Consider the following 19325-nt stretch of genomic DNA (forward strand, 5'->3'; position numbering starts at 1 on the left):
GCTCCCGGGATTGGAATGACTCCTTACCCTCACCCTTAAAACCCACTTCCTTCCGTCTTTCCCTCTCCTTCCCTCTTTCCTGATGAGGCAACAGTGTGTTGCGAAAGCTTGAATTTTGTGTGTATGTTTGTGGTTGTTTGTGTGTCTATCGACCTGCCAGCGCTTTCGTTCGGTAAGTCACCTCATCTTTGTTTTTTTTTTATATATATATATATATATATATATATATGCGATATGGAATTGTCATTGTTCTTTTTTTATATATAAGTTTCTTTCACGTACCTAGACAATGTAGAACCGTTATAGTAAACGACAATGTGTGCATATTGCCCTAATGTGTCCCTATATAACCATATGTGCGATGTAGAACCCTCACAGTAAACGACAATGTTTGCATCCTTTCCCGATGTACGACATTCCTGTCCCCCCTACAATGCTTGACAGTTCTCCCCTTTTTATGTGTAATATCATTGTTTGTATAACCGTATTTTTTTATTGTGTGTGTGTGTGTGTGTGTGTGTGTGTGTGTGTGTGTGTGTGTGTGTGTGTGTGTAGCCTGATTCTTTGGCCTACTTACATAAAATAAGTTGTAGGTTATTGGAAATCACAGAAAATGAGAAGGACTTCTGCGATATAAGTATATGAATATGGAAAGAGGAAAAGATAGATAGGTCCTCGAATGAGAAGTAAGAAAGGAAAAAGTAGAAACGGTTGCTAAGATCGAAGAAGAGAAAGAAGATAGCCTCAAAGACAGGAAACCCTTCCCACCCCCCCTTCCTCAGGATCACTACTTCACTGGTAATTGAGTGAGAAGCCGGAGGAGGTATGGTGTTAAACGTATCCTACAGAATGGACTTTCTCACCTTCGCCTTTGAAGTCCCCGAAGAAACGTGTTAGCAACACCTCTGGAATGGCAAATGGTGGAGAATCAGTCACACTTGTCTTTGAGGGTTGTTTGGAAGGTGTGGTGTGTGTTCTGTGTTAGCCATGTTCGTACTTACACTACCCACCCCTTCAAAAACTACTATAAACCCTTCCCTTTACATCAGATCTCCTAAAAGGTATAAAATATTCTATAAAAATAGACAATTATACACTACGATCAAATAGTTGTTTAGTTAATCACTTTACAATATATTTTATACATACATAAAATACACTGTTCAGTTTATGTTGTCTCAATATCACTCTGTTTGAATAGTACCATGATATTATTTTTCCATTATGTATGTTCTATTCATTTCATTTCATGTCTAGGGATCACTGTTTATCCATGATTCCCTTAAGTCTATTATTTTTCTATCATATCCGGTTTTCTATGTGCTAAAATTATCGGATAGCTTAAGAATTCATTAATAGATAACAGAATAGTTTAAGATTTGAAGGGAATTCAGTGCAGGAAAAATAGTACAGAAGAAACACAAAAACAACTCGGGATCCGACGGTCGTCACTCTGCCCGTTAACACAGAATGTTAACATCCCTGGAGAATAAATATAACTCCACCCGGATCCCATGGATCTGATATTAACTTCACTTGAGCAAGTGCAGACCAGTACTCCTTATTAAATTTTATGTGTAGGTCTCCCCACAGCAAAACAATTACCACTTCTCTAGGAAACACAACATTAGGTAAAGTTATTCTATTTTCTACTATGTCATGGACAAGTTTGAATTCTTCACACAATCATCCATAACCTTGCTAGCATCATTAAGTTTAGAAAAACCAACCATGTTTCCGGAGATTATACTCTCGGTAACTTCTCAATCTCTAATTAGTTCAGATGGTTCCGCCAACTACATACATTTATAATGTCAAAGTTGGCTATTTTTCCTTTAAAACTTTGTCCTATATTATCTGCTCATGAACTAACAACACGAGTAGTAACACCTGAGGTTTTCGACTGAATAATCGACATTACTTCCTTGGGTCGATCTGTGCTCTCTTTCAAAGTATTCATTTCCTGTATTAAGGAATTAAATGTAACATTACATACATTTTAACAAAATTTTAATTATTCACTAAATTCAGATTCTACATTATTATATTTATCTTCAGTTTCACATTCTAACTTTTTAACTAAGTCCTGAAGTTGGTTACTCTGTGTTGACTCAAGTCAGTGAACAGTTGGTTTACGTGACTACTTAACGAACTAGATAACTCCTCTCTCAGATCTATTTTAAAATTCTCTACTTTAGTAATTAAAACATCAAATTCAGTCTTCAAATTTCCCATGCCTTCACATAACTGACTTTATTCTTTACTTTTTTCATCTATTCTAGCACTTAACAACCCTGAAGTCTCATTCTGAACATCCAGTTTATTATTTAATTGAGTGTTCACTGAATCTAATTTAAGACTGAGCATTTAGAGTTATATTTAGTTCCTTTCTTAAAGAAGTATTTTGAGCTGTGAATTCTTTACTTTGTGCATCTAATTTTTCCCTTAAAGTTGCAATTTGAGAATTTGGCTCTGTTCTTTGGCTGTCTAATTTAAGACTTTAATTAAATTTGCTACCTCAGTCCAGTCCGGCATTTCTTTTGTCACTGTCATGGCCATGGCTGGTTCCGATGTTTCCCCAGTTTTTTGAGTATTATCTATATTTTTCTTACTTTTAGATCACGTTATCATTTTAAAAAATCACTTCTGAGTATAACAACTTTACCAACAGTCTATTTTGGACAGTATCCTTAACTTCATACTCAAATAATTGTCTTTCGCTCAACCGGCATAGAGTTTTAGGCTGCGTCGGTGAGCAGGAGTGGAATCAGTACCAGTGAACAACACGGGTGCCAGCAGCATCAAAGGTTGGTTTCAGCGTTGGTGTCAGTGAACGGATTTGTAGTCAGCACCAGTGAGCAGCTGCTGGTGCCGTTGGCATCCGTTGCTGGTTATGGGGTCCACGCCCCCGCGATGTACGTGCGGGCTGCTTACTCTCCACACTGAATCTGCATCGTCGAATAGATCTTGTCATAACTCTTTTTAGTCTAAACTGTTGACATTTTCCCTGCATTTTTTCTTGTATGGTATTTATTAATTTTCAACCCTTTTTACCGTTTATGCAGAATCCAGCTCTACGAAACAATTTCCCTGTCTTGTTACTAATAGTTGCTGTGGCAACTCACAATATCCTTTTATCTTGATTTCGTTTGAAAATTCCCCTTTCTTCAAGTCCTGATCACTTCGGACCCCACGTTCTAACGCTCTTTTGACGATAGAACATGTGCAGTACATATACAAACTTTATGTTTTCACCAATTAATGGTGTAGTTAACTATGTAGAATAACGTTCTTGCATTCCACATATAAATATGTCCATCTTCTCATATTTCGCTCGTAGTTCGAACTTTAGAAACACTTAATTAACATGTACAAACGAGTTTCGTTTTGGAACCACTCAAACATTCAAAAACTGGTCTTGCTTCTAGCAAGTCTAACACCAATATTAAGTTAGAGTCTCTAGACACATCATGTTTGAATTTTCTATAACAATTACAGTTATTTGACCGCCAAGGAATAATACATAGTTACTCCTTGCATCCTCCATACATGTTCTATGGCGCGAGCAGCAAACACTTGTTGGCATCGCTCGTCTGACGCAACTCTTGTCTTTCCATGATAAATGTCCATCCTGCACACACAGACATGTGTTGTGCAGTAAATAGCCCTCATTCTGTCACACCTATCTCTGAAACATCACGTGTTCGAGGCGGCAGAAGGTCAAGTGGTTCCAGAATTTATGTGGAAATTCTCGAATCATTACAAAATACAAAACAATCACAGTTTTATTTAAAGACAACAATCCTAGGTAATGTTACAAAATTGCAGTTTACAACAGTAGAAAAATAAGTCATCATTAACTTTTGCAGTGGAAATTGGTCAAGGAACATGATTAGTCAGTGTCGTTAGTGCCCAGAAGAACTGATAAGGCAGGATGTGTCCTGGGGGAGAAGTTAAATTCTGGAATGAATAAGAGGAATGCTTCAGTTGAGTTGTGACATCCAGAGTTTCTTTTAGTTGTTTGGCAAAATTCAGGTCCCCGATTATAGCAGTGGAATGCTTTGTATAGAAGTCCACTATTATGCAGCGATGCTCGGTATATATGTGGGGTGAAATTCCAATTGGAACACAAAGTGAAACCATAATGAGGACTGGAACAGCGTATATTTGTTGTGATAATTCAACTGTTAGTCAGGAACCAATTGAATTTGTTGCGTGTGAGACAAACTGTCTTCAGAATGTTTAAAGCAGAAATGGAGTCTACAGGAGATGTTGAATTATGTCATTCAGGTGTAAATAATGACGCTGAATTGCACTGCCTTTGTCTGCTTGGAGGCATGACATGTGGTGGAGTGCTGGGTTGTGCTTATGCTGTGGCAGTTGAACAATATGTGCTCAGATTTGTTGGGGAGTTGAATTTTATTTCTGCATACTCCTTCAAAACAACATGGTAGCCTTCTCCAAGATACTGGCTTGTGATCACCATTTTTCTAATGCAAGTTTCCAAATTTTGTAAACTTTGAACATAATTTTGCCATAACAGACAACAGTGAAAACAATGCAACGACAAAGCATCAACATAGTGAAATAATGCGAACAGTGACAAAACCATCTGATGGTAGATGCAGATAATGAAATAGGGAGCAATAACTAAAAGAGTGAAAGGGGGCTAAAAAAGACATACTGGTTAATTTTGGGATAACTGGGAGTGTGTAACACACAGATGCAAAGGTAGTGACGTATTAGTAGCACTGGGGTCTGTTAATTCTATTGAATCAAGTTACAGCCACATTAGAACACAGAGTGGCTCGCAGTGGAGAAGATGCATCAGCTGTGTTGCTGTTTAACAAAGGACAGACGTCCACAACGAACAGGCTGTTGCTCATAGCAACAATCTAATGGGGAAGTAGTTCTGTCCAGCAAGTAATAATATCAAACTAATATGCATAAAACCTATAAGACACAGAGGTAACTTTACAGGAATGACACAAATGCTACACTTACACAAAATATTCTAACTTATCAGGGGCCTGATGGGGTGAAAACACACAACAGAATCATCAGTATGGCTGAACAATAGAATGACATAGGAAACACTTACACTATCTCCCACCTCAGATATAAGATAAAATTTGTTCCTAATCCCTAGACCATAAATTGTACAGATGGGCAGAACATGAGTTGTAGTGGTCATTGTCATTTGCAGTGTAACAGTTTTAGTGAGCATTGGCTTTTGTCTTGAATGGTTCTTTCTGAGTTTTAACAATGTGGAAAAAGATAGATTGCTACTTACTGTAGAGAAGACACATTAAGTTGCAGCTAGACACAATTAAAAGACACATACATAAAGCTTTGGGTCACAGCTTTCATCAACAAAAGAGAAACACCTGCCATTCATATACACAAGCAAGCACACGTCATGCACGCACAACCGCCAATTCCAATAGCCCTAGTGTAGCTTCTAGAATTTTCGGTCATGTTTGCATGAGGTGTGCTTGCTTGTGTGTATGAATGATGTATGTTTCTCTTTTGCTGATGAAGGCTGTGGCCGAAAGCTTTAGGTAAGTTTCTTCTAATTGTGCCTGTCTGCAACGTAACATATCTTCTTTATGGTAAGTAGCAATCTATCTTTTCCTACATTATTGATATTCCTATGTGGAGTTTCCATTATTTTCTTTCTGAGTTTTGCTAGATCCACTACAGGAGATGGCATATTGCTGCCTTGATACTTGGTTAATTGATCAGATTGAACTATAATCTTCCAATCTAGGAGCTGCAATTTGGAATTGCATTATTTGGATGATGGAGCTGTTGTATCTGTGACAAATCTGCATTTTTCTGCTGAACTCTCTTCCAAATAATCTTTAATATTTTAGCCAGTGACTTCACTTCACTGGACTTCATTCCTGGTTGCAATTTCTCAATTTCAAATGGGAAGTGCATTGGGTGATCGTAAACCAACTCAAAGGGATGCAACCCAGTTGCTTCCTGCATCATGGTTTTGTGGGACAAAATTAGAAATGGCAATAGTCTATCCTAGCCTGAGTGCGAAAGTTCACATAATAAGACAACATTTGAACAACAGTTTTATCAACGCTTTCAGCCCTGCCATTACTATTAGGATAAATTGGCATAGTCCTTCGCTTCTTTATTTTAAGTTGTCAGTGTACCTGTGCCATAAGACTGGACGTAGAGTTTGTCTCTCTGTTTGAAGAGATAGACTGCAGCAGGCAGCCTGGACTGACTGCACTAAGTACTCAACTTTCATGTCACAGCACAGGACCAGATGGCCCTGCATAATGGTTTCGCACATCTGCTCATGTCTTAGTAATTTGTAGGTGGCACCTCAAAACCAAAAACATTCGTGCACCCCACTGAGGGTGTAGCCAAGACTGGAAAGAAGTACTCTGTAATTTATATACTGCACTCAGCTTTAGAAAAAGAAATTGTATCAGTTTATTTGGTCATGGAAATTACATGGTGAGGATTGACATGGGCTCAAGGGGAGATAACTCTGGTATCTCGGAGATGAAGGGCAAATTCCAAGGTAAAGAAACTAAGCCATTTAGTGTCTGCACTATGCAGCAACTTGGAACAGAAGAGAGGAATGTTTTTGCCATGGCTCTGAGGCCCCCAGTCTCAGAAGTCAGGTGATCATACTGCACAATTTGATTGACAGGGCAGTGTTGCTGATAATGATTTGGCCTATTCTAGTGTTGACTGCCCAATTGTTGGCACATCAGCTGAAAGGTGAAGGATGAAAAGGTGGCCTCGTTGTAAAATTTAAATAATAAAAATGTCTTGCATTCAGGGTCTGGGGGCACCTTGTACAGGAACATAGAACCTTGCAGCGGTCATCCAACACCTGAAAAACTGTGAACTGTAGCACCGGAAACACATATGTTTACCAAACTTCCTTTGATACATTGAAAGACAGATGTGCCAGCAATGCTGCCAGAATTGTTGTGGTGTGCAGCATTTACATTAATTGAGGCTGCCGTTGGTAATGCTTTTTCTAGTGGTCCACTTGTTTTTGAAGCAGTGCTGCCTGCTCATTATGTATGTATTTATGTGACTGGAGGAATTGTAGCAGTTCAGTGCCCACAAAACACACATTTTGTAGAACTTTTCTCATTGCCAGTTATGCAAGTCTTTTTCAAAAAAGAGTTTACTAGATCACATTTTACAGGCACATACAACAGAAACAAGTACCAAGCGGCCAGCACCTTTGAGTAGCCAGGCTGTCATAGTGGAGAATAGCGTTGGCACAGTATTAGGCTGGATAAAAGTTCAGGAACACAGTACATTCTCCTCCTTCAGTTTGTATAGTATAAATATTTACAGCATGTTCAGTAAACATCAGCCTCATTTTCTTTCTAGGTGGAACTCCAGTTTGTATAGAGGACACAAGAGTATCAAAACAGGAGCTCATTTCACCAGATGTAATTGTTATGCAGGTTGCTGATCGAAGTTCCCAGTCGTCACAAATGCCCAGCTTTTATGCTGACTACATAAGTACCTACAAATTTATTTATGTATTTCTTTTTTCGCTCTTTTGTGCTGAAAATATTCCTTGATATGTAATAACTGCATACTATTTGAAAGTATAATATGTAGTTTATTGGATGATTTATGTCTTTCAGGACACTTAAAGTTACAAATATAAGTAATGTTTATCATATCTGATCTTCAGACTATCTGCAGGCATCGTCTAGGAGACTTATACCTGTGAGTGAAATTGGCTTAGCTATTTTACATTGCTCACTGGAGAAATATTGCAATCCAGCATTCAGCTTTGCATCTAAACTATTACAAGGATGTAAGGGAACAGTGATCCAAGACTCTTCTGAACCAGTATTGGCACTGGACACACAAGAAGCAGAAGCACTTTGTGGTAAAATTAAAGCATCTTCTAGTAACCTATTTGAAAGAAAGAAAATAATACCAGCAAGTGGAACAAGTGACAAAGATTGTGAAAGTACTTCAGGAGTGGCACAAAGATTTGAGAATGATGAACATCAAAATACAGGCTCAATGGACATTACACCTCCAAAGCAAGTACTATTTGTAGAACCACACACAAGACTGCAAGAAAGAGGAAAGGATTCACCATTGTCAAACAAAGTGAAGCCTTTGCGCAGTCACTCCAAGAGGTATGTTAAGTTTTCGTATTCACACACATCTTTAGTAGGGAAAAAATTATGTATGTAAAAATTTATGCAGAACTAAAATATCTCAGCCGTAGTGAACAATGGAAAATACTCATTAATGAAATGGCTGTTATTCAGTAGTTTTGTATAAAATTATTATACATGTGTCACTGATGTTCCTGCACCCCAGTATATTAATACAACAACAAAAACAATCAATTATTGATAATATAATGTAAACAGATAGATAAAAAGGTTGTATCAGGGGACCACACACACACACACACACACACACACACACACACACACACACACAAAAGGATTTAACTATTACAAGCTTTCAGAGCCATTGGCTCCTTCTTCTGGCAGAAGAGTTGAAGGGAAGGAAGAGGGCTGAAGGAAAAGGGCTGGAGAGGTTTAGGGAAAGGGGTGCAGTTCAGAAAACTCACCCAGAACCCCAGGTCAGGGGAGACTTAGCAGGCAGGTTGAGAAGGAGAGACTCATTGTTGGGGACTGCACCAGATGAGATTTGAAAACCTGAGAGCTTAAAGGTGGAAGACTGGCTAATATGCTAGACAGAGATTACTACTAAAACATCGTGCATGAGTTAATAAGAGTGAATAGCTAAGTGCATTATATGTAAAAGAGATGGGAGGGGGAACGGCGAAAAACAGGAGAGTCAGATAATGAAAGATGTAGAAAACTGAAATGGAATGAAGAAAGGATTAGTTACTGTGAATAGATGCTGACATGGAAGGAATTAACATAAATTAAGGCCATGTGGGTGGCGAGAACCAAGGACATGTAATGCTAGTTCCCACCTGTGGAGTTCTGAGAAACTAGTGTCTGGGGGAAGAATCCAGATGGCGCGTGTGGTGAGACAGGCACCGAGGTCATGACTGTCATGTTGTACGCCATGCTTTGCAATAGGATATTGTGTGTTGCCTGTATACACCTCTGCCTATGCCCATTCGTCCTCACTGATAACTGGGTAGTAGTCCTGCCGATGTAAAAGGCCAAATAGTGTTTACAAGGTAGCTGGAATATGACGTGTTGTTTTGCAGGTGGCTTTCCCTTTGATAGTATATGTTTTGCCAGTTACAGGGCTGGAATAGGTGGTGGTGGGAGGGTGCATTGGGCAAGTCTTGCAGTGGGTACATTCACAGGTGTAGGAGCCATAGGGCAGAAAGATGGGAGCAGAAGGAGCATACGGCCTGGCAAGGATGTTTTGCGGAGATTGGAGGGTGACAGAAAGCTATTCTAGGTGTGGTGAGCAAAATCTCAGACAGAATGCATCTCATTTCAGGGCACAATTTTAGGAAGTCATGGCCTTGTCGAAGTAGCTGATTGATACATTCAAGACCAGGGTAATACTGGATGACAAGTGGTGTGCTCCAATGTGCTCCAAAGTTTTTTTTGGAAGGATCAGCAGTACCAGGATTGGATGTGATGGCCCAGGAAATCTGCTTTTGAACTAGTCTGTTGGGATAATTATGTCCAGTGAAGGCTGAAGTGAGAGTGGTGTTGTATTGCTGTAAAGAGTCTGTATTAGAACACATATGTTTGCCTCAAATGCCAAGGCTGTGTGGGAGGGAATGTTTGACATGGAAAAAAATGGCAGCTGTCAAACTGTAAATACTGTTTTTTATTAGTAGGTTTGAGGTGTTCAAAAGTGTGGAGCTGGCCTTCGATGAGGATCAGATCAACATCAAGGAAAGTGGCACGGGATTCGGAATAGGACCATGTGAAATTTAATTGGGAGAAGGTATTTCGAAATTCCAGGAATTTTAACAGGTCGGCTTCACCATGAGTCCATACAGCAAAGACGTCATCAATGTACCTGAACCAAACCAGGGGCTGAAGGTTTATGGATCTCAGGAAAGCCCCCTCCAAGGGGCCCATGAAAAAGTTGGCATAGGAAGGAACCATCCTTGTTCCCATGGCCATACTCTTGATCTTTTTGTATGTCTGCCCCTCAAAGGTGAAGTAATTGTTGGTAAATATAAAGTTGATTAAAGTGAGCAAGAAGGATGTCATAGGCTTGGAATCAGGTGAGTGTTGACTGAGGAAATGTTCAGCACCAGACAGACCATTTACTTGGGGGATGTGGGTATAGAGAGAGATGGCATCAATGGTGACAAGCAAGCTGTCTGGTGGGAGTGGGACAGGCATGGATTTCAGATGACCTAGGAAATGGTTGGTGTCTTTAATATAAGAGGAAGGTCTTTGTACTATGGGTTGCAGGTGTTGGATCAACTAAGGCAAATATACATTTGGTGGGTGCTTTGAAGCCAGCAAGTATAGGACGACCAGGATGATTGGGTTTGTGGATCGTAGGAAGAAGGTAAAAGGTGGGGGGTGTATGGTTTGGGTGGGGTAAGAAGTTCTATGGATTGAGATTAAGTCCTTGTGAGGGCCCTGGGGTTTTTAGGATGGGCTGCAGGTCACTTTGAATCACAGGGATGGGATCTTGAGATTCATTGGGAGAGTGCTTAGAAAATGTAGTCCATCAACAAAGGAGGTGGCTTACAAAACACTCGTTCGACCTATACTTGAGTATTGCTCATCAGTGTGGGATCCGTACCAGGTCGGGTTGACGGAGGAGATAGAGAAGATCCAAAGAAGAGCGGCGCGTTTCGTCACTGGGTTATTTGGTAACCGTGATAGCGTTACGGAGATGTTTAATAAACTCAAGTGGCAGACTCTGCAAGAGAGGCGCTCTGCATCGCGGTGTAGCTTGCTCGCCAGGTTTCGAGAGGGTGCGTTTCTGGATGAGGTATCGAATATATTGCTTCCCCCTACTTATACTTCCCGAGGAGATCACGAATGTAAAATTAGAGAGATTAGAGCGCGCACGGAGGCTTTCAGACAGTCGTTCTTCCCGCGAACCATACGCGACTGGAACAGGAAAGGGAGGTAATGACAGTGGCACGTAAAGTGCCCTCCGCCACACACCGTTGGGTGGCTTGCGGAGTATCAATGTAGATGTAGATGTACATGTAGATCTTGATGGCAGATGCTGTAAGTAGAGTTGTCGGGCAGCTGGCCTAGACCTCCACTAACATTCTCCTGTCTCTCAAAAGTACCGTAGTGGTAGATCCTTTGTCTGATGGGAGGATAATGATGGAGGCATCAGCTTTTAGGGAATTTAGAGTCTAGGGTTCTGCAGAGGAGAGGATAGGGTCGTCTTGTAGGGACCTGAGGAAAGGTCGTGAAGCAATACTGGATATGAGGAATTCTTGGAAGGGATGATTCTGAGGTAGTGATGGTGGATCAAGTTGGGATCATGGTCAGAACTTTTCAAGGTAAGGTTCAATGTCATGTTTTCTGTTGGAAAGATTTTCAAGTTCTACATCTACATCTACATTGATACTCCGCAAGCCACCCAACGGTGTGTGGCGGAGGGCACTTTACGTGCCACTGTCATTACCTCCCTTTCCTGTTCCAGTCGCGTATGGTTCGCGGGAAGAACGACTGTCTGAAAGCCTCCGTGCGCGCTCTAATCTCTCTAATTTTACATTCGTGATCTCCTCGGGAAGTATAAGTAGGGGGAAGCAATATATTCGATACCTCATCCAGAAACGCACCCTCTCGAAACCTGGCGAGCAAGCTACACCGCGATGCAGAGCGCCTCTCTTGCAGAGTCTGCCACTTGAGTTTATTAAACATCTCCGTAACGCTATCACGGTTACCAAATAACCCAGTGACGAAACGCGCCGCTCTTCTTTGGATCTTCTCTATCTCCTCCGTCAACCCGACCTGGTACGGATCCCACACTGATGAGCAATACTCAAGTATAGGTCGAACGAGTGTTTTGTAAGCCACCTCCTTTGTTGATGGACTACATTTTCTAAGCACTCTCCCAATGAATCTCAACCTGGTACCCGCCTTACCAACAATTAGTTTTATATGATCATTCCACTTCAAATCGTTCCGTACGCATACTCCCAGATATTTTACAGAAGTAACTGCTACCAGTGTTTGTTCCGCTATCACATAATCATACAATAAAGGATCCTTCTTTCTATGTATTCGCAATACATTACATTTGTCTATGTTAAGGGTCAGTTGCCACTCCCTGCACCAAGTGCCTATCCGCTGCAGATCTTCCTGTATTTCGCTACAATTTTCTAATGCAGCAACTTCTCTGTATACTACAGCATCATCCGCGAAAAGCCGCATGGAACTTCCGACACTATCTACTAAGTCATTTATATATATTGTGAAAAGCAATGGTCCCATAACACTCCCCTGTGGCACGCCAGAGGTTACTTTAACGTCTGTAGACGTCTCTCCATTGATAACAACATGCTGTGTTCTGTTTGCTAAAAACTCTTCAATCCAGCCACACAGCTGGTCTGATATTCCGTAGGCTCTTACTTTGTTTATCAGGCGACAGTGCGGAACTGTATCGAACGCCTTCCGGAAGTCAAGAAAAATAGCATCTACCTGGGAGCCTGTATCTAATATTTTCTGGGTCTCATGAACAAATAAGGCGAGTTGGGTCTCACACGATCGCTGTTTCCGGAATCCATGTTGATTCCTACATAGTAGATTCTGGGTTTCCAGAAATGACATGATACGCGAGCAAAAAACATGTTCTAAAATTCTACAAGAGATCGACGTAAGAGATATAGGTCTATAGTTCTGCGCATCTGCTCGACGACCCTTCTTGAAGACTGGGACTATCTGTGCTCTTTTCCAATCATTTGGAACCCTCCGTTCCTCTAGAGACTTGCGGTACACGGCTGTTAGAAGGGGGGCTAGTTCTTTCGCGTACTCTGTGTAGAATCGAATTGGTATCCCGTCAGGTCCAGTGGACTTTCCTCTATTGAGTGATTCCAGTTGCTTTTCTATTCCTTGGACACTTATTTCGATGTCAGCCATTTTTTCGTTTGTGCGAGGATTTAGAGAAGGAACTGCAGTGCGGTCTTCCTCTGTGAAACAGCTTTGGAAAAAGGTGTTTAGTATTTCAGCTTTACGCGAGTCATCCTCTGTTTCAATGCCATCATCATCCCGTAGTGTCTGGATATGCTGTTTCGAGCCACTTACTGATTTAACGTAAGACCAGAACTTCCTAGGATTTTCTGTCAAGTCGGTACATAGAATTTTACTTTCGAATTCAATGAACGCTTCACGCATAGCCCTCCTTACACTAACTTTGACATCGTTTAGCTTCTGTTTGTCTGAGAGGTTTTGGCTGCGTTTAAACTTGGAGTGGAGCTCTCTTTGCTTTCGCAGTAGTTTCCTAACTTTGTTGTTGTACCACGGTGGGTTTTTCCCGTCCCTCACAGTTTTACTCGGCACGTACCTGTCTAAAACGCATTTTACGATTGCCTTGAACTTTTTCCATAAACACTCAACATTGTCAGTGTCGGAACAGAAATTTTCGTTTTGATCTGTTAGGTAGTCTGAAATCTGCCTTCTATTACTCTTGCTAAACAGATAAACCTTCCTCCCTTTTTTTATATTCCTATTAACTTCCATATTCAGGGATGCTGCAACGGCCTTATGATCACTGATTCCCTGCTCTGTACATACAGATTCGAAAAGTTCGGGTCTGTTTGTTATCAGTAGGTCCAATATGTTATCTCCACGAGTCGGTTCTCTGTTTAATTGCTCGAGGTAATTTTCGGATAGTGCACTCAGTATAATGTCACTCGATGCTCTGTCCCTACCACCCGTCCTAAACATCTGAGTGTCCCAGTCTATATCTGGTAAATTGAAATCTCCACCTAAGACTATAACATGCTGAGAAAATTTATGTGAAATGTATTCCAAATTTTCTCTCAGTTGTTCTGTCACTAATGCTGCTGAGTCGGGAGGTCGGTAAAAGGAGCCAATTATAAACCTAGTTCGGTTGTTTAGTGTAACCTCCACCCATAATAATTCACAGGAACTATCCACTTCTACTTCACTACAGGATAAACTACTACTAACAGCGATGAACACTCCACCACCAGTTGCATGCAATCTATCCTTTCTAAACACCGTCTGTACCTTTGTAAAAATTTCGGCAGAATTTATCTCTGGCTTAAGCCAGCTTTCTGTACCTATAACGATTTCAGCTTCGGTGCTTTCTATCAGCGCTTGAAGTTCCGGTACTTTACCAACGCAGCTTCGACAGTTGACAATTAGAATACCGATTGCTGCTTGTTCCCCGCATGTCCTGACTTTGCCCCGCACCCGTTGAGGCTGTTGCCCTTTCTGTACTTGCCCAAGGCCATCTAACCTAAAAAACCGCCCAGCCCACGCCACACAACCCCTGCTACCCGTGTAGCCGCTTGTTGCGTGTAGTGGACTCCTGACCTATCCAGCGGAACCCGAAACCCCACCACCCTATGGCGCAAGTCGAGGAATCTGCAGCCCACACGGTCGCAGAACCGTCTCAGCCTCTGATTCAGACCCTCCACTCGGCTCTGTACCAAAGGTCCGCAGTCAGTCCTGTCGACGATGCTGCAGATGGTGAGCTCTGCTTTCATCCCGGTAGCGAGACTAGCAGCCTTCACCAAATCAGATAGCCGCCGGAAGCCAGAGAGGATTTCCTCCGATCCATAGCGACACACATCATTGGTGCCGACATGAGCGACCACCTGCAGATGGGTGCACCCTGTACCCTTCATGGCATCCGGAAGGACCCTTTCCACATCTGGAATGACTCCCCCCGGTATGCACACGGAGTGCACATTGGTTTTCTTCCCCTCTCTTGCTGCCATTTCCCTAAGGGGCCCCATTACGCGCCTGACGTTGGAGCTCCCAACTACCAGTAAGCCCACCCTCTGCGACTGCCCGGATCTTGCAGACTGAGGGGCAACCTCTGGAACAGGACAAGCAGCCATGTCAGGCCGAAGATCAGTGATATTTCCTAGTGAGAAGGAAAGATTGATTATTGGGGACTCCACCGTATGAGCCCAGTGCAGTCACCAACTCTGGTACCGCGCGCTGCGGAATTTGAATCCGCGCCAGACGTCATGGACGTCGAAGACCCATAGAGGTCTCCACACCATCGCGCCGCAAGCTGTGGCGGCACTCGCCTCCTGGCCCGCTTTTAGTGTGGGGGTGCCACAGTGGAACACGTGGTCCCAGCGGCCAATAGCGATGCCCCCGAGAGCGTACTTAAGCGCCGGCCACTCACTCTGTCAGTCAGTCTTATCTCGCTTACATCGGTTTACACCTTGCTTGTGCTAGACTGCTTTCTTCCTGGTTTGAGTACGAGTTTGTTTCCTTGTGACTCTGTTGTTCGGCCTTGTCGTATTCATTCTGTCCTACGTTGGTCGTGTCCGTCCTTTTCCGTTGTGTTGTTGTTCGTGGGCCTCTCCGCGGGTCCTGCCGTGCCTTCCATCTTTGCTACCCCGCGACTGTCCTGGTCGCAGTTACAACATTTTGGCGACGAGGTAAAAGGTGGTTGTTCTTGGTATGGAGGCGAAGTTGGTCTGTCTGCTGGAGCAACAGCAGCAGCTCATGCAGCAGCAGCAGCTCCAGTTAGACATCTTACAAAAGTCGCTGCAGTTGCTAACAGACAAAGTTGATGCCCGGGACGCGCTACCGCACCAGCTTCAGGGTCCTCGGGTGTCTGATGCTTTCCCACATCCGCCGTCATTTCCACCCTTTAATGACGGTAAAGAGAACTGGGAAACCTACTTACATTGGCTGAAACAACATTTCACGGCTTTTCAAGTCACGGACGACTCCTTGTAGCGGTCATTGTTTTTGTCTTGGACCTCTCTGGACACATTCTTTCTTCTCCGCAAGTTGGCACCGTTGTCCCATCCTGTGGCTCTCTCTTTCGAGGAGATCTGCCTTTTGCTGACGAACTATTATTCCCAACGCTACCATGTAGTCGTCTCTTGGCTGGAGTTCCACCAGTACCATAAACAGCCTGGTCAATGATATCGTTCCTTGGTCACAGACTTGCAGGGTCTCGGCCGGTTGATGCGATTTTACTTGCACCAATCAGCAGTGTAAGGCTTCGTATGCGGACTCCCTGATCCGGGATGTGGTGGTTCAGCTGGCTCTAGATCCTGAGGTCCGTACTGCGGTGTCGAAACTCGACAACCCCTCCTTGGATGACATTCTCCGCATTGCCCACACCTTAGAAATTGCTCAAGCGGCTAATGAGCGTCTTATGGCGTGACCGCAGGTGGCAGCAATCGCGGCATCCCGGCGGGTTCCACCCTCACGATGTCAACATGACCCGGCCGACAGGGGCCAGCGCCGTCGGGACTCTTCGTGTTCCGACGTCTCTATGGCATCGGCACCTTCGGTCACCCCTTGCCGCCAGTCGCATGGCCCACTTCCGTCTTGCCCACAGTGCTTTACTGCCCATTCACGGGCTGATTGTCCCCACTGCTGGAAATAGTGCATGCTGTGTAACAAGGAGGGCCACATCCGATCGGTTTGTTGTAGTTGCTCGACTTGATCCATTCCTGCCCCTCCTGGGCCTCAAGATACCATCCACACTCTGCAGTCGGTCGTCCCACAGGATGACCCATCAGCGAGGAAGCTTTTCCTCATGCTCCGCATTTTCACTGAGGATGTCAGTTTTCAGGTCGACACTGGGGCCACCGTCTCCCTGATTAATATGGCGACATACACTCAGCTGGGCTCTCTTGCGTTGTCACTTCCCTCTCGCCGTTTGGTCGCCTATGGCGACGGTTCCATTCCCCTTCGTGGGCAGTTCGTTGTCCAGGCGACATACAAGCATGTTCCACGGCTCCTTACCCTCTTTGTCATCGACCATCTGTCGGCTTCAAATATTTTTGGCCTGGATGCGTTTCAACTGTTTGGCTTTTCAATTTCCGACAAAGTTAAGGTCGTTTCCACGGCTGTTCCCTTTCAGGACTTGGACGATTTGTGCTCGGCTTTTGCATCGTCATTTGGATCGGATCTCGGATGTGCTTCCAGCTTTCAGGTGCACATCACCCTCCGGCCGGATACACAGCCTCGCTTTTTCTGGGCCCGGCCCCTTTCTGTGGCCTTACGGCCAGCGGTCAAGCAGGAACCTGATCGGCTCTAGGCCACTGGCATGCTGGAACCTGTAACCTATAGCACATGGGCGACACCACTGGTGGTCATACGGAAACCCAATGGGTCCCTTCGGTTGTGTGGGGACTTCGGCGCTACAGTCAATGCTCAGTCCCTCGTTGACACTTACCCCATTTCCCAACAGGAAGACTTTGTTGCCAAGCTTGCCGGGGGAGAGTATTTTTCCAAGATCGACCTGGCTGAGGCATACCACCAGTTGCCCTTGGATGCCGAATCTCAGAACATCATGGTTATCAACACGCCTTTCGGATTGTATAAGTACAAGCTCCTTCCCTTTGGTGTCTCTTCGGTGCCGGCCATTTTCCAGCGATTCCTGGAGCAGCTTACCCAGCCTATCCCTGCATGTGTGAATTATCTGGATGACATCTTGGTCACTGGGTGTTCCCGCCAGGAACATTTGCAAAACCTCAGCACCTTATTTCACACTCTGCAGTCTGCTGGTCTCCGCTGTCGGCTGGACAAGTGTTGTTTTTTTCAACCTGATGTGGAATACTTGGGCCACTGGCTTAGCAAAGATGGCATTCGCCCTTCAGATCGTAATGTCGCTGCCATTGAGGCCCTTCCTCATCCCAATGACTTATCGGAACTGCAGGTGTTTCTGGGCAGGGTTACTTATTACTTAAAGTTCTTGCCCCAGGCTGCCACCGTTGCTCAACCCCTCAATCACTTGCGTCACAAAGGGGTACCTTTTGTTTGGACTCCTGCCTGTGACCAGGCTTTTCTCCATTTAAAGGCAATGCTGAAGCCCGCCCCTTGCCTTACTCCCTTCTCTCTGGACCGCCCCTTAGTTGTGGCAGCTGATGCCTTGGCATATGGCATTGGGGCCATCCTTGTGCACTGGGATGCCAATGGCTGTGAACAGCCCATTGCTTATGCCTCTTAAGACGTTGACCCCGGTGCAAGGGAACTACTCCCAGATTTAAAATGAGGCCCTGGCGATAGTGTTCGCCGTTCAAAAATTTCATTCCTATCTCTTTGGGGCAAAGTTCACCCTCCTGACGGACCATAAACCCTTGGTTACACTTTTCGGGCCCCACTCTCACCTTCCCGAGCGGACGACTCAGCGTCTCCAGCGCTGGGCATTGTTTCTATGTAATTACGCTTACACCATCCGGTATAAGACCACCGCCCACCCTGCTAATGCAGACGCTTTGTCACGTCTCCCAGCAGACCCCGATCCTGCCTTTGACCAACAGGAGGTCCTCTGCTTTCACATTGATTCCGCCCGCCGGGATGCGCTGGACGGTCTTCCTCTTATGGCTGCTGACATTGCGGCGGCTACCTGCCGCGACCCTGTCTCGCGGCAGGCTCTCAATTACATGGTCCACGGATGGCCATCCTGTGTTAATCGTCGGATGCAGTCTGATTTCAGCCCCTGGCGCCACCTTTCCCACAGGCTCTTCGTGGTCGATGATGTCCTTCTGTTGGACACGGAGTCAGATGCCCACCAGGTAGTCATCCCTCCGGAATTGCGGCTTCGGGTGCTCAGTATGTTACACCGCGGGCACTGGGGTGTGTCCCATATAAAAGTTTTGGCTCGCCGGCATCTGTATTGGCCCGGCATCAATGGCGATATTGAGCGCCTGGTCCGTGGCTGTACTGTCTGTGCGCGTCACCAGGCAAGCCCCCCTCAGTCGTTTGCACCCTGGCCTGTGCCTCGCCGGCCCTGGGATTGCTTCTATGTCGATTTTGCGGGCACGTTTTTGCGATCCAAGCAGACATATGCTTGTGTCTGTATATGTGCGGATGGATATGTGTGCGTGTGTGAGTCTATACCTGTCCTTTTTTCCCCCTAAGGTAAGTCTTTCCGCTCCCGGGATTGGGATGACTCCTTACCCTCTCCCTTAAAACCCACATCCTTTCATCTTTCCCTCTCCTTCCCTCTTTCCTGATGAGGCAACAGTTTGTTGCGAAAGCTTGAATTTTGTGTGTGTGTTTGTGGTTGTTTGTGTGTCTGTCGACCTGCCAGCACTTTCATTTGGTAAGTCACATCATCTTTGTTTTTAGATATATATTTCCTACGTGGAATGTTTCCCTATATAGAGAGAGAGAGAGAGAGAGAGAGAGAGAGAGAGAGAGAGAGACACACACACATGCATCGAGGGACAGTGCACAAATGTAAGGGAGTTG

At 44.2% G+C, this 19325-nt stretch overlaps 1 protein-coding gene across 1 annotated transcript in view; it reads left to right on the plus strand.

Annotated features, from left to right (window-relative positions):
- The window catches only part of LOC124796271 (nibrin), a 163207-nt gene that overhangs the window by 100282 nt on the left and 43600 nt on the right, over positions 1-19325 (plus strand). Inside the window, exons 6-7 of the mRNA XM_047260384.1 lie at positions 7381-7515; positions 7694-8153. Of these exons, the coding sequence (XP_047116340.1) occupies positions 7381-7515; positions 7694-8153 (595 nt within the window). The remainder of the gene's footprint in view (positions 1-7380; positions 7516-7693; positions 8154-19325) is intronic.

The sequence above is a fragment of the Schistocerca piceifrons genome, chromosome 4, assembly GCF_021461385.2.
Source record: "Schistocerca piceifrons isolate TAMUIC-IGC-003096 chromosome 4, iqSchPice1.1, whole genome shotgun sequence".
Lineage (NCBI taxonomy): Eukaryota > Metazoa > Arthropoda > Insecta > Orthoptera > Acrididae > Schistocerca > Schistocerca piceifrons.